The sequence below is a fragment of the Ambystoma mexicanum genome, chromosome 2p, assembly GCF_040938575.1.
Source record: "Ambystoma mexicanum isolate Mex_15411 chromosome 2p, UKY_AmexF1_1, whole genome shotgun sequence".
Lineage (NCBI taxonomy): Eukaryota > Metazoa > Chordata > Amphibia > Caudata > Ambystomatidae > Ambystoma > Ambystoma mexicanum.
In genome coordinates, this window is record NC_090923.1 from 544,992,180 (window position 1) to 545,018,287 (window position 26,108).

At 42.9% G+C, this 26,108-nt stretch overlaps 1 protein-coding gene across 6 annotated transcripts in view; it reads right to left on the reverse strand.

The window, feature by feature from the left end:
- Window positions 1-16,277: 16,277 nt before the first annotated feature.
- Window positions 16,278-26,108, reverse strand: part of TWF2 (twinfilin actin binding protein 2) — a 471,759-nt gene continuing 461,928 nt past the window's right edge. For all 6 annotated transcript variants that reach the window (XM_069643998.1, XM_069643994.1, XM_069643995.1 and 3 more), the window contains one exon: window positions 16,278-18,229. In XM_069643998.1, the coding sequence (XP_069500099.1) occupies window positions 18,062-18,229 (168 nt within the window). In that variant the 3' untranslated portion in view covers window positions 16,278-18,061. The remainder of the gene's footprint in view (window positions 18,230-26,108) is intronic.

Below are 26,108 nucleotides of genomic sequence, written 5' to 3' on the forward strand. Positions count from 1 at the left end.
CTGCTCATCGGCGTAGGTTTGCCCCGTGTACCGTTGACATCTGCTGCAAGACACTTGTGCTATTGTTTGCGATGTTAGGCTCTCTTCCACAAAGGTTCCTCGGGTCTGGCCGAAAATGATGTGTAAGTGTTCGTGTTGGAAAAGGGGGGCAGTGGATTGGAATGTTCTACGTGAGAGGATGGGGATAAGGTGTCAAAGGAAGGGGATACAGCGTCTCACCCGTCGGTGTCCCACTCCCACTCCCCCCAACGACCCCCACCCCCATCCAGGTGATCCTCCCTCACTGGTCCACCCCCAGGAACTGGATCCAATAGCGATGGCGGTGTCCTGGCCAACTGGATGACAGATCCCCGGGGACAAGCTAGGGATACACCTTCGGGTTTCTCACATACCCTTCCCCTATGCGAGGTGGATTATGCCTGTTCTTTGGTCAGGTCTTTTGTCTTCAAGACAGAGCAGAGGACAGGGATGAGAGATGTTCATGAACTCTCGCATATTCCACTGATTGGTTTTAGGGGTTAGAGGTTGAGTGGTTTCATCGCTCTCTTTACAATAACCCATGAACTGGGTTTCCAGGGTTGTCTTGGGTTTTGTTGGTTATGGGCTTTCCAAGTCCCATACGGGTGAGTTTGGGAGTTGTATGTCTCTTGCCAGGAACTCTGGGGTAGAACATCTCCAAAGGGAGGTGGAGACTACTGTAAGAGTAGAGAAGATGGGGAAGTCCCCTCCCAGAACAACCTCTTCCAGGATACCTGGAATGATGGCTGATGGTACTTTACAGGATTCACCCCGGATTTTAATGTGTACTGGAATTTTTGGGTATATTTCATTGTCACAATGTACACAAGTGACTCAGGCAAGGGCCGCGTGGTCTAGATCTTTTGTGGTAACTAAATCGGCCTGTATAGCAGTTTGTGTTTTACCAGAGTCTATTAGGGCCCTTACCCGCTTTCCGTTTACCCAAGCCTTTTCATTTATGAATTCAGTAGGGGTTTGACAAACAGATGCTAATGGTTTCTAACTCTTCTTCGGCTTCCTCCCACTCTTCACCCCTCATACAACCTATTACCATGGGTTCATATTTTATGTTCTTTCGACAATGTCTAGGTAAATGACCCATTTCTCTACAGGAAAAAAAAGACCAGATGGGGTGGTTTGCTTTCTTTTACTTCCTCCCTTCGTCTTTAGGTCTTGCATCAGGCTTCTTGATCTCTAGTCTTTCTCGAGGCATCCCTTCTTTGGCTCTATATGACCCCCCCCCCCCCGTTTATCTACTCCTTGGGGTGGAGGTCGATGGATGGGTTTATGATCTCTTCGATCTTCCCATTGATGGGCTGGGTGGAAGTACTTGGCCACATCCGAGTGGTTTTGCAGTCTCAATGGCCATGGCTAGGGTAGGTCGATTTAATTGAAGGACAGATTTTTGCAAAAAAGGGGATAAGGGATTTGTAAATTGCTCTAGGGTAATCATTTCGATCAGTTCTTCTAGGGTTTTATTATTAGTCCATAGGGTCACTATGTTTTTATTCAGTTCACCCATCTCTAAAGGAGTTTCTCCTGGGTTCAACCTAATGGCTCATAATTTCTGCTGATAAAAAGTGCAAGTTTGTCCAACTCTTTACAACAAGCGTTCCTTGATGGATAGTAAGGAGGCTTCCTGTGGAAGGTTGAGTAGTTGATAAGAAGTTTGGAGTTCCCCTTTCAACAAGGATCCCAAATAGCATTCTTAAGGTTCTCTCCCCACCCAAGTTGTCCGGGAAGGCGTTCGAAGTTTAGGAAATAATTTCCCAGATCTTCACCTTCCAGATATGGTTGAAGTACGCCTTGTGGTAGTAGCGGCCTTGCTTGCAATTCAGTTAGCCTCGTTAGATTTTCCTGGAGTCTGTTTTCAACTTGTGTCTGATGAGCTGCCAATTGGGCATTCATATTGGTTAGATCAGCCATTTCTTCCGGGGGTGTAAGCGTTCCCCCTGTGTTGTCTGAATCAGAAAAAGAACAACCCTTAAACCTCGTCGGATAAAGCTTCAAAATCTTCGGAGCCGTCTGATTCGGAGTGTCGAAGAAGGGGACTGGGAGATATTAGGTTTTAACCTTGATGGTCCCGCTGCCAATTCAGACTAAATACCAGGGAGGAAAAAAAGGCTTGAATGGAGGAGGATTTAAAGCACTGGGTCTGAAAAAAGGACCGGACAGATTTTTTAAATTATTCGGTCCCACGGTTGGATATTACAATGAGAGAGTGGGAGGGTATCTAGTAGGACTTGAGTCTTAAAGAACAGATCCTGTTGACTAGAGGGAATGTGTAACTTAGAGGACAACACCTCTTTTAAGCTGGATACACGGTCCGACTCTACGAGATAATTATTTTATTTTCCCCTTCCGGTGGTACCACAATTATTAGCATGGGTTTCAATTTTTATCAGTTGAATCACATCCCACTCCGGACACCATATGGGAGGAACTCATGGTGGCAACAGTAAAGACAGACACACATGATCACAGTTCAAGGGTGTTTATTAAACAATGGTTGCAGGGTGGAAAAAGCCTAAACTAGACCTAAATGTAAGATGGGAACAAGTGTCGACCATCAAATGAAAATAAGGCAGTCCTAGTGCCGTTGGGTCAAAATAAAAGGGCCTATACTAAAAAAAAAAAAAAATCTCAAACCTCACAGAAATTAAAAAAAAAAGTGTGGGATAGTTCAAAAAAAGAAAGAAGTGTTCTCAAATAATATGTCAGGATGCAGTAGCCTGGGTCTCCCTTACCCAAATTCGTAGCACGGGGTAAGGTGGTATCTTGGAGCACAGTACAGTCTCGTAATCCTCCAGCACAAGACAGTTCCAATGGCAGTTCGCAGGACCGTCGATGACCAAGTCTCATTTCCTTTGAACGTCTCTTGCCTTTGCAGGCCCGTCGTGTTCAATATGCAAAAACAAAAATTTCTTCTAACCAAATGAAAGTTCTTTAAGGTGATAATAACTCACCCCAGGGTCCCCCTCTTCTGGGCGCTGACCCTTCTTAATTGTTATCCACAGTTCACATAGGGTGATGGTTTTGCCCCTGGGCCCCCCTCTTCTGGGCACCGACCCTTCACGTATCTTATTGCTTGATTTATACTCTTGACTGCCAGTACTTGGGTGCTGGCTTCACCCCTGGATCTCCCACAGTCAGGCTCAGACTCTCCTCAAGTCTCAGCCGGATCTCCTTTGGTCGGGCTCGGACCCTTCTCAAATCTCTTCAGCAGGATTTCTTTTCCCTTAGTTTCTCAATGTCTTTTCAAACAGTTCTTAGTGGACATCCCCTGGCCAGGTTCACGGCTGTCAACACACTGTTTCTCGGGACTTTAGACTTTGCCCCTCCTGTCAACATCCCACGGTCAGGCTCACACTTGTCAACTTCACGCTCACTTGTGGTTTGCGGGATTCACTGTCCTTGCTTTCACACAATTTGTAGATCAAAGTCTTTCGATTGTACTGGGATTTTACTAGACCTCCTGTATGACCACTTTGACCTCTTTTGGCGACTCTCCTACGGCCTTCTGGTACCTGTAGTGTTGCTCTCATGTGGATCGACCAGAGTCTCTTGAGTTAGCACCCACGTGGTGCCGGTTTACCTCTGCAGCTGGTCTCCCCTTAACCTTTTTACAGTTCTTTCATAGTTCATTGAAACTTGGTTCAAACTTGCCACTTTGCGATTCTCACCGAACACAGCCCGTTTCTTATCGGTTCTTCCCTCGACTCACCGACCGTGATTAACTGATTGGCTTTCCTCTTTATTGGAGTCAAGGCCGGTACCACTGTCGCGGGAGCTTCCCTCGCTCCACCTTTTATCCCTGTAGGGAAAGGAAAGGGCCGTCAGGTGTGTGTGATTCTGATCAATTGCCTGACCCTTGTATTGGTACATGTCAGGTAAACGGCTCTGGTGTTAGTCCGTTGTCCTTTATGTTGTGCAAATGTGTTCGTGTTAGAAAAGGGGGGCAGTGGTTTGGAATGTTCTACGTGAGAGGATGGGGGGGAAAGGTGTCAAAGGAAGGTGGATACCGCGTCTCACCCAGTTTCCCACTCCCTGAGGATCCCCCATCCAGGTGATCCTCCCTCACTGGTCCACCTCCAGGAACTGGATCCAATAGCAATGGCCGTGTCCTGGCCACCTGGATGACAGATCCACGGGGACTAGCTAGGGAGACACCTTCAGGTTTCTCACAAGGTTCACACTCAATTGGCAATTAACAGGGATTTGTAAGTCCCTATTCACAGATGTTGCCTCACAGGGGTCCATGACGTGGAGTCGACACTTGAACTAATAGATATGCCTGGCCTTAAGGCGGTGCAATCAGCTGGCCTTGATGAACAGATTTCTTGGTTAGAAATCGAAGATATTATGCATCACCTCCCACAGGGGAAAACGCTGGGGCAACACGGACTCCCGTCTGAGGCACCTGCATCACGTTACTGCACATCTATAGGACACGCTTTTCCGTTGCACAGTCTTGTCACTCAATGCTGAAAAAGCATTTCATTCAATGAAGTGCGAGTGGATGTGGGATGCCGGGAGGAAGTTCAACCTGAGCCCTTAAATTATACGCTGGATCAGAGTAATATACACTTTGGGCACTGCTAGGGTGAAAACGGTGACAAAAGTCTGTGAGAGCTCAGAGGTTGATAAGGGGACACGGCAGGGATGCACTTTGTCCTCCATCTTATTTGCACTGACCTTAGAACCTCTGGTGTACATGCTCCGTCGGGACATGAAAGATGTGGCGATGACAAGAAAGGACGGGACACATAATTGGTCCATGTATGCAGATGATATGCTGCTTTATGTACAAAACCCGGAGATGAATGTCACAATATTGATGGAAATGCTCGACAACTTTGGATGACTGTCTAGTATACAGATTAATAGGGGTAAATCCTGCATATTCCCGCTGGATCCTATGGCACCAATTCCCATTGAAGACTTGCCCAGCTCCCAATGAAGTAGAGTCGGGATGTGTTCACGCACCTGAGCATTAAGATACAAAGAAGCTTTTCGGAAATGCATCGTATTAACACCCTACAGGAATAGAAAAATCGGCAGAGTTCTGGAACAAACTACCCTTGTCACTGATGGGCAGGGTGGTGCTTACCAAGATGGTAATCCTCCCTAGATTGGTGTACGGTTTTATGAATGTCCCGTACGAAATTCTGAGAAGTACTTTTAGTGCATTGGCTACTCTGTTACGGATCGTACTTTGCGTGAATGGTTGCAGATAAGTGGCTTTGTCCACCTTGCAGGGTCCGTATCAGTCTTGTGGCCTGCTGGTCCCAAACATCGAGGCGTATTTTCTGGTGGCCCAACTATAATATGTTATGCAATGGCTTTCTGATTAGGAAACCCGAAAATTGAGACTTTTAGTGGAGCCGGCGAGACCCTATATTGTGAAAGAGATACTGTGGTTGTTGGGGGAAGATAACACTGGCCTTACATGATAAGGTTTGGTAGGCAAATGTAGCTACATGAGAAATGATTGACGGGCGGCAGATCCCCGTACTCCACGAATATGTCTTTATGCATGGGCACTGATCACCTGTGGAATGCGGGAAAGGAAACACTTGGTGGATTTGGAAGGGTTGAGTTTGGTGATTTGGTATGTTTCACAATGGGCGTCTTAGGCCCTTCCCAGATCTTTGTATGACTATGGATCTGTCCAGACGTCACTTTTTATTCCATGCAGGTTTAACGGGTAGGGTGGTCGGTCAAAATACCGATAATAAAATCTCGAACTGCAAAAATCTCGAATACAAAATCTCGAAAAACAAAAATATCGAATTATTTATTTATTTATTTATGTGTGTTTTTGGGGTCAGGTAAGTAAAAAAAGGGTTAAAATAAAAAAAAATAGAAAAAAAGGGGGTTGGGGGGGAACCCCCCCATTTCGAGAAAAAAACGTCATAAAAAACAATTCGATATTTTTTTTTCGGCCTTTTGTTTTCGAGATTTTTGGTTTCGAGATTTTTTTATTCGGTATTATCACTATAAACCAACGGGTAGAGCTCCTAACTACTGGTACATGCTGCCCGAAGAATCCTGCAGGAGAGCATGTATGCTTTGGGAGGAGACCGACCGATTTCCAAGATATACAAATTGTTCATTGAACACAGGCAGGAGTCGAGAAAAGAGTTGAAAGTCAAGGATGAGTGGCAGCAGAACCTGGGTGCACTGTTCAAAGAGCAGCAGTTGCATAATGTATGTGCTTACACAAAGTCGGTATCACGAAATGCCCGTCTGAGACTAATATAATGTAATTTTCCACAGAGAACATATTTAACGCCATATAAGCTACACAAAACTAATCCAGATAGGGCCAACCTCTGTCGAGGTGCGGTGCGGCAGGAGCTCAGTTCCTATATCCGATATGGCAATGCCCAAAGATCAGCCAATTCTGGAGGAAAGTGGTGGTAAAAATCAATGACATGGAGGCTGCGGGATAATAGGCCCCCCCACTCAAATGTTTCCTGGGTCAGTTTGCTAGATGGAAATCACTGAAACAACTTAACAAAATGGTGGACCTTGCCTTAGTCCTAGCCAAAAGGCATTTAGCTATGTCCTTGTATAGCCATGCAAGCCCCAGGAGAACATATTAGTCTAGGGATTTGACCAAATGGGCGATGGCCGAACTAGCGACATTGATTAGACTTGAGTCCAAGTATGCCGCTGTGGAGGTGACGAACAGGATGGAATGAGCATCACTTCAGAACAGTTTGCTGTACCCTTCTGATGAGAAACCGCTGTGAATCGTCGGTCCAAATTGTATATTGTAATGATTGTGATACGATGGTTAGGTATGGGGAAAACTTCAGTGGTTGGAAGCCTTGCCTCAAGTCTGCCTGGGTGGTAGGGAGTTGGAGTTCGGGGGAAATGGGAGGGTTGCTGGGGATATTTCTTTATTTTTGCATTTATAGCAGCGCACAAAGCCCTGAGGCATCTAGGTGGTAGTTACAGTGGATATGGTATGAAAAGATGCCATCTGGTGTTACAGGTAAGTTACATATGTAGCAAAGTTAAAAGTCAAGTCAGGTAAGTTGCATAAGAGTTACATAAGAAGCACAAGGCTACAAGACAAATAAGGTGAGTTGCATAAAAATTACATGCAACACAAGGCTACAAATCAAATCAGGTAAATTGCATAGGAATACATAAGTAGCACAAGACTACAAGTCAAATCCGGTAATTTGCAAAGTAGAAACATATGTAGCGCAAGGCTAAAGTCAAATAAATCAGGTAGGTTGCATAGGAATATATAAATCCCACAAGGCTACATGTCAAATCAGGTAAGTTGCATATGAGAAAGACATGTTGCGCAAGGCTAAAGTCAAATCATGTAGGTAGTATGAGCTACATAAGTAGCACAAGGCTGCAAGACAAATTAGTGAGTTGCATATGAGAAACATAAGCAGTGCAAGGCTACTAGTCCAATCAGGTACGTTGCATAAGAATTATATAAGTACCGCAAGGCTAAAGGTAAATCCAGTAGGTAGCATAAGAATTACAATGGTATCGCAGGGTTAAAAGTTACACTATGCAGGTTGCAGCACAAAGCTGCAAGGCCAGATTAGGTGGCGAGTGGTATCTGGAGTAAGGGAAATCTGGCAAGTACCATGGAACCAACAAGAAAGGAATACAGCAAATGATCAGCACTTATATGGTGCTATCACGTTGAATGGAATCTATGGACTTCCCAGCCCCAACAGGGAAGAACACAGTCCTTTGTGGGGGGCCGGCTTCGTATAGAAATGGAAATAGGGGCCAATAGGTAGCAGAGCGAGGCAGGACATTCAAGGTTCCAGTCTCAGTCAATACTTGTAGAAATGCAGCGGCCATGTTCAGATGGAGTATCCACTCTGTTTTACAAATAACAGGCAAGCGAGGCGATGCATGCCTTACCTGCATCTTTGGCTCAGACTTCAATACCACATGCCGGACGAGATGTGCTGCGGATGGTGAATGAGCCAACAGGACCCAGACAGGAAAGGACACGGCCCTTCGTGAGCATCCTTCAAGACTGTCTGCATCACCAACACCACTCGAATTTCCAAGACGCCATCATAACTTGACTGAAAATCTCAGGACACTGTGCGCCATTTCTATAGAGATGTTTGTGAGCCCTTTTGGTCGTATTATTTCCCGGATTCACTTTTCCAAGAATAAGTTGATGGCAGGCCCACTATTCTGATATTAGCAAATTGCGCTGTATTTGTGTATTTACTTGGAAGACATATTCTGAGTAATACTGTGCAATTATTTTGTTAAAAAGCAATAAAGACTTTTTTGAAATGGTTGCAGGGCAAAATCTAAAAACCAAATAAATGTGCCAGTTATGGTAAGCTATGCAACCATATTTCGCACCACTGCCGTGCACTGCTAAGACTAACACACAGGACAAAGATGACATCACAAATGGCATCATCGATGACATCACTTTGTGATTTCAATTTGTTGCAAATTCTGGTGCAGTTTCACTAAAGGGGCACAAAATTATAGGAGAGGTAACCAAACTTTATTGATGGATTTAATGGATTGACTTGAATGGGAAAGAAACTTCTGTCGCAGCTGCAGGCCAAACCGCTGGATTGATTTTCACCAAACCTGCGTGAGGTACCGAAACTGTGGTTCTGCTAATTTGGTGTTACTCGTCCAGTGTTGTATCTTTTCAAAAGTGTCAAAATGTAAGTACAAAATAATCGAAATATAACATTGGGGCACGTGTTCCAAGCCATGCCCAAGACAATCTGGCCACTGATCATGGCCACGAGAGACTGGCTATGGAGTTAAGGTGGCCACTGGGCCTGGCCTAGGCAAATGGGTCTAAAAATGTTCACATTTCTAAATTTCCATCGCATCTGTAGTCCAAACTGCTGGACGACTTTTCACCAAACTTGCGTGTGGATAATCGGCCAGGTTCCAAAAGCGTGTTTTTACTATGTTGGTGTAAGTCCATCCAGTGTTTCATTAATCCATCTATTGATGCCCAGTTGAGATGTCAAGCCCCGTCAAAAACAGGATGTGAAATGCGAAGCTCGGTCTGAGATTATGGTCGACAGAAGACTGAACAAGCAAAAAACATGTTGAAAGAAAATGTCCGCTAATACCAGAGCGAAGGGAGTCCTCATCATGGAATGAGCTTCACCATTTTTGTGAAAGCATCGAAAATCACCCAGATGGTGTTTACCTCATTGATTTCTGGTAACTCTCACACAAAGTACATTTAAATCAGAAACCAGGGTTTGCGCTGAACACGCTTTCTGTATAAGAAACCAACAGGTTTCCCTCTCTTGTTCTTTCCCTGTGTGCATACTTAACAGGTTAATGTGTCGTCAGTGACTGTATTCCATCTATGCTGTCAGCAGCACGATTGTTGTATCAACTGCAGAATATTCCCTGGGCCAGGTTATTCCCCTAGCTTGAAATCATGGCACCACTGTAGTACCTGGTGACAACCTGCTGCAGTCGGTATAAAGAGTGACCCTTGGACTCTTGCGTGGCCATCATCTAAAGTGGCATTCATTTTTTTTTACCTGCCCCTATTTGTCTCCGCCCAACAATGCATCTCAACAAGAGACAACCCTGGATGGACCAATACAAGTCGTATGGTAGTAGTGGGAGACCCCACCTGTCAAACATTGCACTCTAAGAACCCGGTTGACTCTTGGCTTTGGGATCCAACAACACATATATACTTTCTGAACCCAGATTAGCTACATGTCATATGAATCTTACATTACTGTAATGAGATCTAAACTCCCATATACATATCTTGTTTGTGCGTTTTGTATGTGTACTTTCCATTATTTAAAGTCAAGACAAACCAATTTAGAGTTTAAGTGCAATGTTTAGTCAGGGTTTCATAAACAACGGTTTGAATGGGCCAGGGAAGGTTGGACAACTAAAAGAAAACAAAAGCGCCAGATCTTCTCTATTGGAAGGCTAGCATATCTCCCACCCCCTCCACACAAGCCTCCTTAAGTCTCTTGCTCTTGTTCCCTCATTGGACTGGTTCACGAGCAGGCCAAAGTAATTGTTCTAAAGCAGTTGTCGGTATAGACTTTCAAAGTTTCTAGATTCTCAAATAAAATGAATGTCTATCAAAAGTCTCCCTGGGTCAATCCCCTGTGTTGCTCCCTGTAAGGGGAAAGCAAACACTTAGCTGGAAGGAGGCCACTTATCTTTGTGGTAGTTGGCTCTTGAATAAGGCAGGCATTCTCAGCTTTTTGCATTTCTGGTAGAGTCGCAGTCAACAAAAGATATCCACATTAACCATTGTAGTGGCTCTAAATGTCTTGCCGGAAAAGACAACAACACTTTGCTACTTTGCTTTCAACCGCTGAGCGGTTCAGAAAGGACCATAGGTAGGATGGCTTTGATGCACTGGAGTCAGCTTGCTGGGTCCCAGACCTTTTGCTAGCCTAAGGGACCCCAGACAATTCCGTCGTACTAGTCACCCAGTCATCTTCCTGTGCCTAAGGGGCCTTTTGTCAAGCCTCCCCTCTGCATCTTGGGTCTAGGAAACCTCTACTTGGCCTCTTCAAGCGCAGCGACATGCTCATTGCTCCTCACTCACACACTCATAGGTGTTGGTATGCATTGGGGCTCTGTCTCTTCTCCCCCTTGCAAGTTCTTCCTTTCATCAACTTCTTTACGGTTCTTTTCTCTACTCATCTACTATTCACTGCTGCCTCCTTCTCCAGTTCGTCTTCACTACCACACCTCTCCTCTGATCTAACCCGGTCCCTCCTTTGGCCTCCTCTTCCACTCCTCTTGTCACCATCTCCTCCTTAGCTCAAGCTCTCTCCACCATCTCATTTGCATCTGCTGTCCCTTCCTATGCCTTAGCTCTTAAGTCTCTCCACTGCATCGTTCACTTCCCCATCCCCTCTTGTTATGTTCAACCTCTCTGCCTTCAGTTGTCTCCAAACGTGCAGTCTCCTAAAACACCCAGCCTTTTGTGCTCTCTGGGCCTCCTTTTACTTGTCCGTGTCCCCTTCAAGCATGCTCCCTGTGAGTGTCTGCACTTTGTATTATTCTGACTGCTAGTAAAAACGTAGCTGTCTCAATTGATTCCCTGCACCACATGCATCAGTTTGCAAACACAGGCCTTCTACACTCCCCACACCGAGTCTATAGAAGGACCATCCTCCCATGTTGGATTTGTGCATGGACTTCATCTGGGGGTAGCTCGGGGTACCAGCTACAACCCCGGGAAATCTCATTGGATCCTCTGGTACTGTCGCTGTGACCCCTGGCTTACTGGCACTCACATTTACATGTTAAAGAAAACTGTATTGCTCATTGAAAAAACACTGTTGGCCTGAAATAAATCACTTTGGTTGAGGCACTGTGTGTGCGTTTGAACCCATAAACCTTTTCAAAATAATGACTGTTCAATGTGACCCACCACTGCAAGAAACTTACGAAGGAGTGCACTCTTTGTCCATTTGTATAAGGAAATTAAGCATGTTCCACCACAGCACTTCCAACGGCATCTTCTGAATTACCATTGTTTAGGAAGATGTATTACTCTGGATACTGTGTATGTAAGATATCTATTTGCAATATGCTGAAATGTAATTGTGAGAAATCTATTTGAAATATGCTGAAATGTAATGCCTTTCTTTTATATTTTCAGATTGCTTTGGAATGTGGTTTGGTGCTTCGCAGATCTGCTTTATTAAAGACAAAGCATTGCTTCTACAGATGGAGCACAATGCAGAAATCGTACTATATTGGTGTAAAATTAATTATGTGATGGTAGATCCGCTTATTGGCTAAATTAGAGATGGTGAAGCAGACCAATCACGGTTTCTCCATGAAGATGTGTGATCCTGAGCAAATCGCTTTACCTCTCGGGGTCTAATTTTCCTTAACTTCTCAAACATCAGTTTAATTTTCACTAGAAAAAACAAAAGCCAAATCAATTATGTAGCATTTCAGACTTACCCTGGCAAAAGAAGATAGGACTTTGAGGCTTTACTTGCCAAAGATCATAGCAATTGAGGTTGTGATGTCATAGTTTCAATAGGATTACTATACATCTCAGATGATGCCAATTTCTTAGCCATGGAGGTGTTTAACAGATTTAAGATCGCAGTAGTTGGCTCGCGAAAGTAGTGATCCCGGCCTAAAATAGTCTGCTCCGTGTACCATATCATAAAAAGAAGAAAACTTCCCCCTTGGGCACTGAGGATTGGGGACCGCTACTCTGATGCGCAACCACACAAATTATTGTTCAAATGTTCAACCCTAGAGCGTAGTTTGCTGCCGGGTTTACCAATCCAGAACCAGAGTCCCTATATGAGCCTAACAAATGGTATGACAACAGACAGACAAAGTATTGCTTCAACCACTGCGCAAAGACCAGTGATCAATCCTTTTCTCAGTATACAGTCTTACCAATAGATCTTGATATTGGGCCTCATTACGAGTCTGGCGGTAACCGTGCCGGAAAAACCGGCAGGCTACCATCGGACCCATATTACCATTCCGCCTCTGTGATTCCCGGAATCACGACCCCGGTGACCCGGGAATTCCAGAGGCGGAATTCTGTAAGTCCCCATGCCCATGGAGTACCATAGAACTCCATGGGGATGGGGACCATGGAAACACTTTCTGACAGAGCCAGTGTTTCCATGTCCACCTACAGGCGGGTGGTGTTAAACCCGCCAGGTCAGACCTGGCGGGAGTGACACCTCCCGCCTGCAGGACTCTGAATTAGCCGGTCCGGCAATAACGGTGGCAGTGGTTTACTGCCACCGTTCTTTCCGGACTGACAGGGTCTTAATGAGGCCCATTGTTTCCAATTCTCGCAAATGAGAGCTTTCAATAGATTCTTCATGTTCAGATCTATGTTTATTTTCAAATCGGTGAATAATATGCTCCTGCCAACACGTGTTTCAACCTTACACAACACACCTTTCTTCTTCAGGGCCAATTAATCACTTTTTTAACATTACCATGATTAATAATAGTCAACATAAAATACAGAATCGACAATTTTCCAAACACAATTCAAATTCCAAACAGATGTGAAACCTATTTTTCCAAAAATGTTATCAATATTTGTTGTAAGCATTATAAATACTGCAAAACAAGCGAATCAGGAAACGTTTTGCATCCAGGGGTTGAGGTGACATTATCAAACGTAGATATAAAAGAAAACAAAGATACTAATGTATCTTTGCATCAGCTATTAGAATAACTCATGAACATTAACCATTTCCCATTCTCTAATAAAACCTGCGTGTTCGCAGTACACCACCATGTCCAGTGTAATTCATGATTTAACTAGATATAAACGTATTAATGTGATCCTTGAGCATTCCCCATGCCCTCATATTCAGGCAGACAAATTAAAGTGGAATGTTATTTCGCACATCCATGTGTCTTGCAAACAATACCAACTGACTCCTGTCAGGAAAGTTTTGTCCAATTCCAAGTACCATCCTGCTCCGGCTCAGTTGCGCGGAGCAGACCATGGCAGGCAGCACGAAAACGCTGCTGGAAGCGTTATCTAGGTAAGAGAGGTGAATCAGACTCTAAATTTAACATTGTGCCCATAATAGGTGGAATGATGAGTGATGTGGACTCTTTTGTTGGTATTATATGTTAGGACTTGAATTTAATAGAAAAAAACTCAGTTTAAGCTCTTACCCTTGGAATCTATTAAAGAATAATGGTACATGGTAGAATAAGACAAAACCTTTCTATAAAAATAACCAATACACATATGGGCAATCATATCATGTACTTGTACGTAAAGAAACGCTTCTCCAATCCAAGGAGGTGAAACATTTCTAAAAAGCCAATTGGGACTAGCACATATATTGCAACCAGTAAGGTAGGATATGCTCCATCAGATATCCTATAAATATGGAATGAAGGATGGCCAGTGACTGATGTATAAATATTTTACATTATAGATTCTATGTGAGCTGTTGGACATCGCACTATTATTTAGTTATAACATTAATTTAGAAGAAAGGTAAGGTATCACCTCACCAGGGGATAATTACAAGGTACACCAGTGCATTTGTGCACATCCAGGTAATGGTGCTTATGGTTGAGATCAAGACAGGAGTCAGTTGTGATTGTTTGTAAGACACATGGATGTGTGAGATAACATTCCATGTTAATTTGTCTGTCTGAATATGATGGCATGGGGAAAGCTCCAGGATCACATTAATAAGGTTATATCTAGTTAAATCATGAATTACACTGGACATGGTGGTGTACTGCGAACACACAGGTTTTATTAGAGAATGGGAAATGGTTAGTAAATGTTCCTAAATTACTCTAATAGCTGATGAAAAGATACATTACTATATTTGTTTTCTTTTCGTTTATATCTAGGTTTGATGTCACCTAATACCCTGGATGTGAAACGTTTCCTGATTCGCTTGCTTTGCGTTATTTATAATGCTTACAACAAATATTTATCACATTTTTGGAAAAATATTTTTCACATCTGTTTTGAATTGTGTTTGGAAAATTGTGTTGATTCTGTATTTTTTGTATTTTATGTTGACTATTATTAATAAATGTAATGTTAAAAAGGTTATACATTGGCCCTGAAGACCACCTGCATTCTGTAAGGTCGAAACACTTGTTGGCAGGAGCATATTAATCACCGATTGAAATTAAACATAGATCTGAATGTGAAGAATCTATTAGAATCTCTCATTTGGGAGAATTGGAAACAATACCAATACCCATTGATAAGACTATATTAAGGAAAGGATTGATCAATGGTCTATGCGCAGTGGTTGAACCAATACTTTGTTGTCATACCATAGCATATCATGACTGCACTCATTACATATTAGGGCAGCAGAATAATTGATATATTTTTGAAAACTAACACAGCATTGGGTCTGCTTTAGTACAACATTGTTTTATAAATCAGACTTTTTTTTGGTACTTTTGCGATGCCGCTTCCTTTAATTTGAACAGTGCCAAAGGACATACTGCATCACTTCCCGTGATGCTGTCAGGGCCAAAGGTTACAAATTTCACTTCCCGTGATGTCATTTCCTCTACCCCTCGCATTTTGGCGAATTGACGTCCCTTGATACTTGACAAGTTGACCTCGAGAGCTTTGTGCTGGGGGAGTGGAGCTGGGGTGGCGGAAGGCCCTCTGAGGATCATTCTCCCAGTTACTGTGGCGGTAAGCAGTATTTCTCCTTTTTCTGCAATGCAGTTTTCAATATCAGAATTTGAAGTGTTTTTAGACTGAGGCTCCTTTATCCTTACTACTCCATCCAGAAATGCTCTGTACATTCAGGTGTTAATGTGGTGCAAAAATGTGATGAGTCCCTATTTCCTGGATGTTGTCAGGATGATAGGGAACCTCCCCACACAAGGCCCTGCACCACAAAGTAGGTGCCAGCAGTCGTCCCCATGGTCACCCCTAAAACCAAGGTGGGGCAGGGTACATATTCACATTCCCACCCCTGAGATATAGACCTTGGATATTGCTCCCAACAAAACTTCTCAAATACTTGCACTTACTCGGGGAAAAGTCAGCCATTGCAATCAGTGTTGGTATTTTGTCCCAAATCAAGATGGCAGACGTTTCTGTATCCAAGATGGTTGATGGAGCATTCCAGGAAACTTGAAGCAGCTCTTCCTGCTTGTTTTATATATAAGGGAGCATGCACAAAAAGACCATGTGTCAGCACTTCTAGTTCCATTTGGTCTAGGTGTATCTGTATCGTGCCTTAGTGTCCTAGTCACCCTTTTCCATCTTTGCCTACTGGACATAAAATATTGCATTTCCACTGCTCATGTTCCTTTTAGAGTTGTTACCTTGAAAGCATCCTCTAATAACTTGCTCCTTGTTTTAATCTTTATATTTAATAACAGACTAATTTCAGTGCCTACTCTTGTTCTGTTGCGGTTTCTCTGCTTATTTAAGTGGGCTTTGTAACTAGACAGAACAGATTTCCACAAAATAGCCAGTTTGAAGGTGCCAATAATTCATTATCTAACTAAGAAAAAAACGATAGACTAGAAATTCGAGAAAAGGTTTAAACAGTAGATGTTTCTCTGGGTAGTAGTTTAAAATAAATAAAGACGTTGTTTGAATAAATGCAATTGTACCTGGTTTTGGTGCCATTTAAAAAAATATAACCACCAAAACACAAGGAAGTAGAGGAAAAAAATGGAACTGGCACTGGACAAACATATTGTAAAGACCAAATATTGTATCACAATGAGTTGTCAGAAATAAAACAGAACCAACACCAGTTTAAAAATATGTTTTTATTCCTTTTTAAAAACACAACATCCAGTACCACACAGTATGCTGAATGTGTTTTCCACTGCTTTCGCCAAAATTATAAGATTATCGTGAATACCAATTCCATCAGGAATGTGCAAACTCGCCCAAGGCCTGGTTACTTTGTAGATCATATGCAGGTTCCTTTCGAAGACCTGCCACATCCAGAAAGTCCAGGACAACATGGTCTGGCTATGAGGACTGCTAAACCTGTCCTACTACGAACAAGAAGCACCAAGAATGGTACCAGGAATCGCAATATCCACTGGTGGTAGATCACACTACCTTGGGCATTAACCCGCATCTATTACAACCTCAAAATACACAGGTCTCAAAAGGAGACTTGAAACTTGATACATAGCAGCACTGGTGAAAATGAGGAGGTAAACATATGTGGCAGATTAAGAGGATGCCTTAAATTGGTGGAGAGTTAACATGGGATCAGACTTTCAACATTAACTTTGATAACTGGTCAGTTTAAAGTTAAGATTAGCGACCACCATATATGGACACCGCCATATATAAATGAATACTTATCAGTGGCTATTTCTTAAGGCAGGAATCCCAAGACAAAAGCAAAGGAGGCCATACCAGTTGCCAGCCATTTTAATAAGCTATATTTATCCGATGACACATTGTAACATTTGAACACCAGACTCTGTTGTGGTCCAATTAACTCACCCAAAGCACAAGGCTAGAAGAATCATTAAGAGGCACACAACCACTTCTATAGTCATCTTGTAACAAGCAGGTACACCTCTAATTACTTTTTAAACCATTAACAGAGGTAACTGCATCCATAATGTAACAATTATGGACATCTCACTTGTACAGAGCGTATTCAGATTCTGCCAGGCAAATGAATACAATCTCCAATAAGATTGCCATGCAACAATTTAGAGTAAAAAATGCATTTACCCTGTGAGTAGAGCAGGATGAATATTTCATGAAACAGTGTCTCAGACCAAGGGTAGAATGTAGTAGGAATGGAATCATGCCTGGATGACTACTTCACGATCTCGGTTTATGAGAAACAAACAACTTAAAAGAACATTGTAAGTAAGAAGGGCTTCATGGCTGTGACTGACTGCTACCATCTAAAGCCCAGGGTTAGAGTAGCAATAAGTAGACCCCATCCACACCAAGTCCCAACCAGCAACCAAAAACTTTGATCCACAAGTAACATAAACCAGACCCATAAAGTAACACAATGTCCGCAGGCATCAGGTGCTGCCATCAATAGCACCTCCTCTCCCATTGGCAATAGACACCATGGACAATCATTAGGTCAAAGGTAACAGGGGCACAGTAGGAAAGGCTACAAGCACCCTTCTTCTCAAGTAGAAATGTTATGGACGAAAAGATCATAATAACTGGAAAGAAGCAAGCTCATTAAAGAGCACTCAATTCCAATGCCAAAATAATCGTACAGCTTATGATAGCATGCAAACTGATATGGACTAACTGAGGGAGGAACAAAAAAATGGTGGGGTTGGTCTAGGTGAAATAATGGCTAACCTTTGGAATTATACAAGGACAGATTAAAAAAGAAAAGACAACCCAGTACTGTTTAAACATTCTTCTCCCAATCCCTTCCCCTGAATGATCCCCACACAATAGGAAACCTGGCAGATAATCAACTAGAAAAATGCAATGAGAGTTCATGAAGGTGGTCTGTAGCAGGATCAGGGTGCCGGAGTTCTTCTTGATTGTCCACAGCCCCGTATACCAATTCATTATTTGGAGTGCTTAACTTTCATCACCATTCTCCCCCGGACCTTTGATGATTCGCTTCTGTCCTCTCTTCCCAGCTGGTCCTTTGGGCTTTGCAAATGCTTGTTTGTAGGCATGCTGCTTTGGGTGCACCTCATCATACAAGAAATCTGCTGTAAGCTCTGCACCACTTTCAATCTCAATCTAAAATGGGGAGCAAAACAATTGTATTAAGGTGCAAGGGATCATGGAAAAAAACATAATTTGAAACGGAAACAAAAGTCACCAGTTGCTTCTTAATTGCTTTCCTATTGTATATTCTCCAAAGAGGTATCAAGAGATTGTAAAACATTTTGTATCCAGACTTTCAGCACTAAGTCCGTATCCATCACTGGGAAGGAGGGCACAAATTAAACATTCTTTATAGATACTGTTGCTTCTCTTACATCCCATTAATAATTTTTATAATGGAAAAGTAATTCCCAGCCTAATTTACAGCTTGGAATTATGGTTTGTGTCCTGCTGGTCATTTCTGGAGTAACTTGAAGGCCAATTGTGGAGGTCAGTTTTAGGTCTCCCAAACAGGGTCCCTGTTTCTGCTATTAGATTCAAACTAGGCCTAAGATCCTGTATACAACAGAATGTGTTATAATATTATTCCAAACTCCTTTCCACTACCAAAAATACACTGTTTGTAGATCTACAATCCTGTAGTGGATCTGGTAACAGCTCTTCTTGAATGAACTTACATCTACTTGCGACACCCTCCTTGATGATCTAAATGTAGATCCTTTGAATCTTATTCAGCGACCTATCCAGGTTAATCGAAATCACTGGGACTGGATCAATACACAAGTCTTTGGCTTGTTACAAACTTTTTAAGCTTGTTTACGAGGAGGTACAAAAACTTGTCTCCCTTCCTGGATACTTATACAAATTTCCTAGTATTTATTATAGAATCATTTTTTTCAAGCTGAACCACGTGTTCTAATCACATCATGTAATTTCTGTTATAAACTGGGACAGTCAGAATCATGGAGACATCTGCTGAGCAACTGGTCAGGTACCATACAACGCTGCATACTGCCTTTCAGTCCTTTTGTTAATTCTATGGACTTTTAAATGACCGATTTGTTCTGGCGTAGAATGTTTTCAGGAAATCATACACTTTCGACTTTGGCTACTGCCAAAGTAATTAAAAAGATATTGGACAATGGGATTCACCATTGATATTTTCCAGCTGTAAGCCTACTCAGAATTCAGAGAATTCCATGCAAGTGTAGTTTTATGGTTATTCTTGGTGGGGATATACTGTCAGCATTAGACACTGAAAGCAGGCACAATGCACTTCACGTGTTTTTAGAAATGGTGCGTGAATTACAATCATGATTTTATTAATAGGTAATTTTTAAGATGAACTGCATGATCAATCGTATTGTTTAAAACATGTGAAAGGATATTTCAGACCAATTCACAATAATACAAATATATAAATAATTTCTTTTAAAGGATGGTTCATTATTAAAAGAACATATCCTCCTGTAGAGGTTGCAGCTGGCAAGTCAAAATGGCTTGGTGCATGTACGGAGAATATTATTCTTGGAAATTCCACAGGTTTGACCATACACCAACATTCAAGTACAATCATTAGTAATGTGTGGAGGAATAAGCGATAGCTGAAGGAGTAACCTGTGAGAGCTATGCTTTGGCAGAGGTATAGGCATACGTTATCACCGAAGTTCTGCACTTTATAAGCCCGTAGGCAAAGAGACTATAGGAGAAGAACCAGGTTTGCCAAGTGTGTGGTGTCAATTTAGATTCGCTTGTAGACATTACAGAAAATGTGTACCAAAAGTGGGTTTCGTCCTTATAGATCACATACACAGCAGGTTCCTCAGAGTACGCATATGGAGTTTAGTTTGCCTACCCCATGTACTAGCATTCAATAAAGTTTAAGTGAGTGGGCTCTAGCACTTGATTTACCAGGGGAAGACAACTCTTGAGAAATTCCAACTTCAAAGATAATTTGCAGCTTAGCAATTTTCCATTCATGCCTCTTGCTCTTTTGAGGAAACGAGAAAGGCAATGCCATTCTTCAAGGCCAGGGATCAGAACTGCACGCAAACGTGTAGTTTTAATGGTGAAGAAAGAGGCCACAGTACAACTATACAGCAATTTATTGTTTTCGTCTTTTTCCCCCTTTAGGCTTCCAGTGCAGTATTACTGCCAAAATGCTCCCAGAAGTGCCCATTCAGAGAACAAGCAAAACGAATGGCCCATTTACTCATCGACTTTTCACCATGCTAAATATATTCTTAGCAATTCCTTTATCTGAACAATCTAGCTTTTTTCTTTTGGAGTAAGGGGAGTGGTGGGTTAAGTGAAGAAAAGTTGGAAGGTTATGCAAATAAAATAAAACAGGGTTACGCTGCTTGAAATGGTGTGTTCATTCCTAAAACAGCTCATTGAGTTAAGTGCTTCTTTTCGGAGATCTGTCTGCAGCCTGCAGTTACAAGATTGATTCAGGAAGGGTTGCTTCCTGAATCAGCCTCTTAAGAGGCTGATAAATGGAATACCATTAAAATGAGTAACACCTACAATTACAGTGCTTTGAAGCAGAAGAAATCGCGAAGAAAAATATAAAATAAAATAAAAGGTTAGAGAATATTATAAACATTTATTTTCTTAGTGATCTGCCTTCATCACAGTTTTCTGTCATCTTTCTTCCCTGTTAGTCAACTGACTAATGTTTTCAAGATTGTAGTACTCTTCAAACATTACCCAACAACGGAAAATGATAGTTTCCTTTAGTGGCGGATTCACATCGCTGTGATTAACAGATTACATCCATCTGAAGGAAAATGTAAAAATGATGCAATTCAAAGGAACTCATTAGATCTGCCTTTTCTAACAGGGTGCCATTTAAAAGAGAGCCATCTATTTTAATACCATTTGTTGCTGCCTCACCAGAATAAGAAATTTGGCTTCCTACAAAACACTCAATTATCTTCACAATTCATATATAATGGTGGATCAGAAATTGTTTTAACGTTCAAACTCGGTAGTCATGTTCATTAGTGATTTATATTTATTGGCATAAAACAAATAGAAAGGCAGACGTGTGGTGGCAGGACCATACTTCACATTGTAACCACGAGAGTAGAGGCTCAAAACACGCTTATAAAAAGAATTAGGAAATGTTAAATTGTTGGTGAGAGCTTTAATTTTGCTCTTCTTTTAACTCGTCAACATGGTACATTTACATGTTAACTTACACCAATAATGTCTGCAGATTTACTTGGTCTACATATGGGGAAAGGACCACAGAACTAAATGTATTTGTAACATTTTGCCTCCTCAGTATAGGTTTCATTAAAAAAACGTCCACAACTGTGGAATAAATACCAGTCGGAGCAATATTTGTCAGATTTACCTGAGCAAAGCATGTCAGCTGGTTATTTACAACTTAATTTTAGGAAAAAACGTTTCCAGAGTTTATTCTGAGAACATCATCACATCCACCGTTTGAGCTGGACAAAATTTGGTCTGAGGTTTCTCGTACATGAATACCTACAGGTTTATGGCTTCATCCTTTAAGTGGGAGGCTAAGGTAATACCTATGAGGCAAATCCTAGAAGGTTTCCCTTCACTATTTTATACTGATGTTTAGGACAACCAGCCCAGGGAGGGAGCTAAATTTCTAGAACCCATCCATTTTGTGAACGTGCATTAGAATGCAATATTGTAAAACAACTTGCCATTAAGAGTGCACCAACAGGGTGAGGGGGGGGGTGTGGCAGGCCAAGGACCGAAGAACATGGTCTCTTGGTGAGCTCTGGCGCCTGATCCACTGCTGAGGCCCTCCTCTCCCTCCAAAGGCGCCTGCACGGGCTCTACACGGAGCTAAGGTGATCGGAATGGTTGGTCCACGCAATGCTGATGTGGAAAAGCATTTAAATCCCTCCGGAGCGGAGTAGCAGGACGAAAGACTCAGGTCCTTGAAATTCAAAATGGCGGACGGAGCGCCGCTCTGAACCCGAGGCTTCGCACACTACGCGACAGAACCACTGGGAAGAGAGACCCGCAGTGACCCCCTCTGCACTGGTAAACCCAGCGAACCAGCACGGCGAATGAAGAGGAACATAGCGGGAGCGAGACGGCAAGCGATAAGCAGAAGCCCCGTACCGAAACATACGTGGACAAGTGGTGCAATAAGCCCCCACCACTGACAGTGCAGACCCATTCCGTAAGAGCAACGTAAGGTCCGAGGAGAGGGGCGAAGTGGGGAAATCAATCGGGAAAGCAGTCTGCACGGATCTCGTAGCACGGACAGATGAGGGACAAGTACCCACATGACGCACCAGGAAACGAAATATGAGAACTCCGGTTGAATGCCCGAGAAAAGAACAGAACAAATCCAAAGGTGCAGAGACAGAGCAAAGCGGATAAGAGATAAGGGCAACACAAAGACATCAGAAGCACGACCACAATGCAGTAATAAGAGCCTGCTACCTGAGAGGTAAACCAGAGGTGGGGAAGGAAACGGCCTGTTTCCTGAACCTCAGGTGGATGCAGCCTCAAGATACACGGCGAATGCTCTACATACAAATGCGTTTTCAAAGAGCAAGAGCAAAACTAGAGATTGCCATTCCCACGGGTGACCAGCCTCATGATCAGGGAACCCCCTAACAAGATACAATGCACCAGAAGCAAAGCTTGAACCATATTTAGGGGGCTCCCAGAGACACCAGGAGGGGGATCCGAGGGCAAGACAAGCATTAAACACTGAGCCCCTCAGAAAGCGAGGCCCAAGAACAGTGACAAGACCAACAAAGGTAGGAAGCAATGCAAAAGCTTGTAAAGAGATATCTCTGTCGCCTACAAGCAGAACCAGCCACAGGATACACGGCAGGCACAACATAATTACATGTGAGCGAGTGTACCGCCTCATATACTCTCGGGAGGCAAGAATTAGATACCCCGACACCAGAGGCATTGACTGGACAAAACAAAAGGAAACCCTGCCCCCACGACTCTAGAAGAGGAGTCTGAGAAGCGAAACAAGCACAGTTACCCGGAACTCCCGGAACTTGTGCACAACAAAGGAGGAAGGTAACAGAAGCCTGAACCGGGAAAAAAAGATAAGAGTGGAAGACAGGCACCCCTTGAATAGGATGGCGAAGAACGCGGGCAAAACCAAGGGTCCTATATCTGGGGACATAAGAGCCATGATGCAAACCCAAGAGTTGAAGAAGCAAATACAAATTCCGGCGCAAATCCACTCACCAGCGAACCCAGACTGGACAGCAGACACTGAAGATCCACCTATGAGATGATCTGATCTACAAGACATGCTGGCTGAGATTAGAAAAGAAATCTATGACGGCGCCATAGGCCACACCAAATCCATCACAGAACACCAAATCCATCACGGAACTGACAAAACCGGTGTCCACAATCGAACATAGGGTAGAGGAACCAGAAACAGCACTGTGTGAACAAGGACATGAGCTAGGAGAATTAGCCAAACGTATGGAAGCAGTGGAGCAACAGATGGACTGGGTGGTGGCCAGACAAGAGGACAGCGAAAATAGATTGCAGAGAAATAACATCAGACTTGGAGGTATACCGACAACAATACCAGAAACGGCCCTACAAGAATATGTCAAAGCACTATTCCTTCAGGTGTTGGATGACACAGGCACTGAATCGATTGTCCTGGATAGGACACACATGATATACAATGCCAATCAACAGAAAAATAATCTGACCCCTGACGTGATCACGTGATTGCATTTTTATCAAGTGAAAGAACGAATAATGAAGGCGGTAAGGGGGATGGAATCATTAAAATACAAAGATATACGTATCACTTTCTACAAGGACATGGCACAGGCTACGCTCCAGAGACGGAAACAACTTTGAATGGCGACCAGCTGGCTGCGGGATAAAGGAGCTAGGTACAGATGGACCTTCCCCTGTGGGATACGATTAGAGTACCAGGACAAGACATATCACATCACGAAAGAGGAGGAGACAGACTTGATGAGCACAGATGATGCTACGGGCTCATTGGACTCACTTCCAGAGAAAGTCTCGGAACACAGGTTTATCCAGGACAAACAAGAAAGAAGGCACGGATGAAAGCCATTGTGGTCTAGGTACATGGACCAAACAACGGTTAGAGTTAAAGTGCATGGAAAGCACGAATGTTGGGGGGGGGGGGTTGAATTCAGTTTTTTAAAGTACAGAGAGTGTAACTCATGACTCAATACATACCAAGGGGTAAAACAAATGGCATAGGATGGACACGAAATAGAAGAGGACACACGATTGGTAATGGCTGAAATAAATATTGTAACATTAAACACACAGGGTCTGAACTCACCAATAAAACGCTGGTCTATATAAAAACAGCTAGGGGATTTACATGCATCAATAGTGTTTCTACAAGAGATACACTTATTAGCCATCGATGAGAAAAGGATGGCACACTGAGCAATTCCAAAGCAATACTACGCAACAAGCGGGACCAAAACCAAGGGGTTGCAATTCTTTTTTGAGCATCACTCCAATTCAAGAAACACTAGATGGAATCCCATGTACTGAAGTCAACCCTGCAACTTGCTGGCATGCTTTTGCTGCAGCATTAAGAACATTATTTATTATTGCATTTGCAGATAGTTGACCTTGATCTTTGGCTTTAATGCTCTCCTGCAGGGAGGCTGCCATACCTTATTAGATATTGTAGGTTATTACAATGTACTCAATTATGATGGGGCATTGGGGCAATGTACACTATAAGCTGCCAAGGTAACAAAAGTGTACCCTCTGATGTATATAATTTTACTTTTGCTCTCTGGGTGGTTGCTCCGAGGCCGAAAGTGGGGTCTTGCATCTTTTCCGCGCTCGAATGACTAGAGAGTCTGTATTGTGAATCATCCCTCTGCTCCCAATATAAGCAGCATCACATGGTACAGGCTTATACTTAATTTGCATGTTACTAGCCCTTGTAAATGCAGGCATTTTCATGGGCATGTTAATTCGTTATTTAATGGCATTTAAAAAGTAGGCTGTGTAACCACCCCAATCTTTTGTCGGTGCATTTGCAAGTTGTGATTCACTATTGTCTGCAGGATCCATGGGTAAACCTTTGGATCCACCGGGTCATCTGCCACCTCAGATATCTCACACTATGTAACTTCATCTTCCTTTTATAGGTCATCTGGATGTTTAAAATCTCTACAAGCTACATTAGGAGGTGTCTCGGTGTGTATCTCCATTGGAAGCTATTGCTTGATGTCAGGCCTTTCCTGAAGGAAGGTTGCCATTTTGGACATTTTATCCAAAGGGGTACATGCGGAATAGGAGGGGCCTCCGTATCAGCCTCTTCAGCTTTCATCTCTTTCTCTAAAACTTACTTAATATGATCCGAGGAGGAGGACAATTCTTCTCACTCTTTAGCCTGGAATGCTGAAGTGACTGTGGTGTCTGGGAATAGTGTGCTTGTATTCCTACTTGTGGCCTTGAGGACACTGCCACTGAAGACCCTGCAGTTTGCTTTTGCAAGCAAGTCAATTTGACTGGTGTCAAAATGTTGCACTTCTTGGCCCGAAAATAAAAAGGAAACGTTTGAACTGAATGCTTGGTCAGAGTTTCTGTACGAATGTGAATCAGGTACAGTGCGCCCTATGGCACCCATTTTATTTAATCTATATATGCAGGAAATTATAGATTTTCTGCTTACAGAATCCCAGGATTGTCCCAAATTTTATAAGGATAAAATACCTGCTCTGTTTTACGCAGATGATACAGTAATCCTGGAAACAACCCGGCAATGCAGGAAATTATAGATTTTCTGCTTACAGAATCCCAGGATTGTCCCAAATTTTATAAGGATAAAATACCTGCTCGGTTTTACGCAGATGATACAGTAATCCTGGAAACAAGCCGGCAACGGCTGGCCAAATCACTGGTATTGTTTGTACAAAAGTGCAATGAATTGGAGCTGCACCTGAACACTGATAAAACAAAAGCTATGGTGTTCAGGCCTAGGTTCGCGAAAAGTAGATCCTTAAACTTG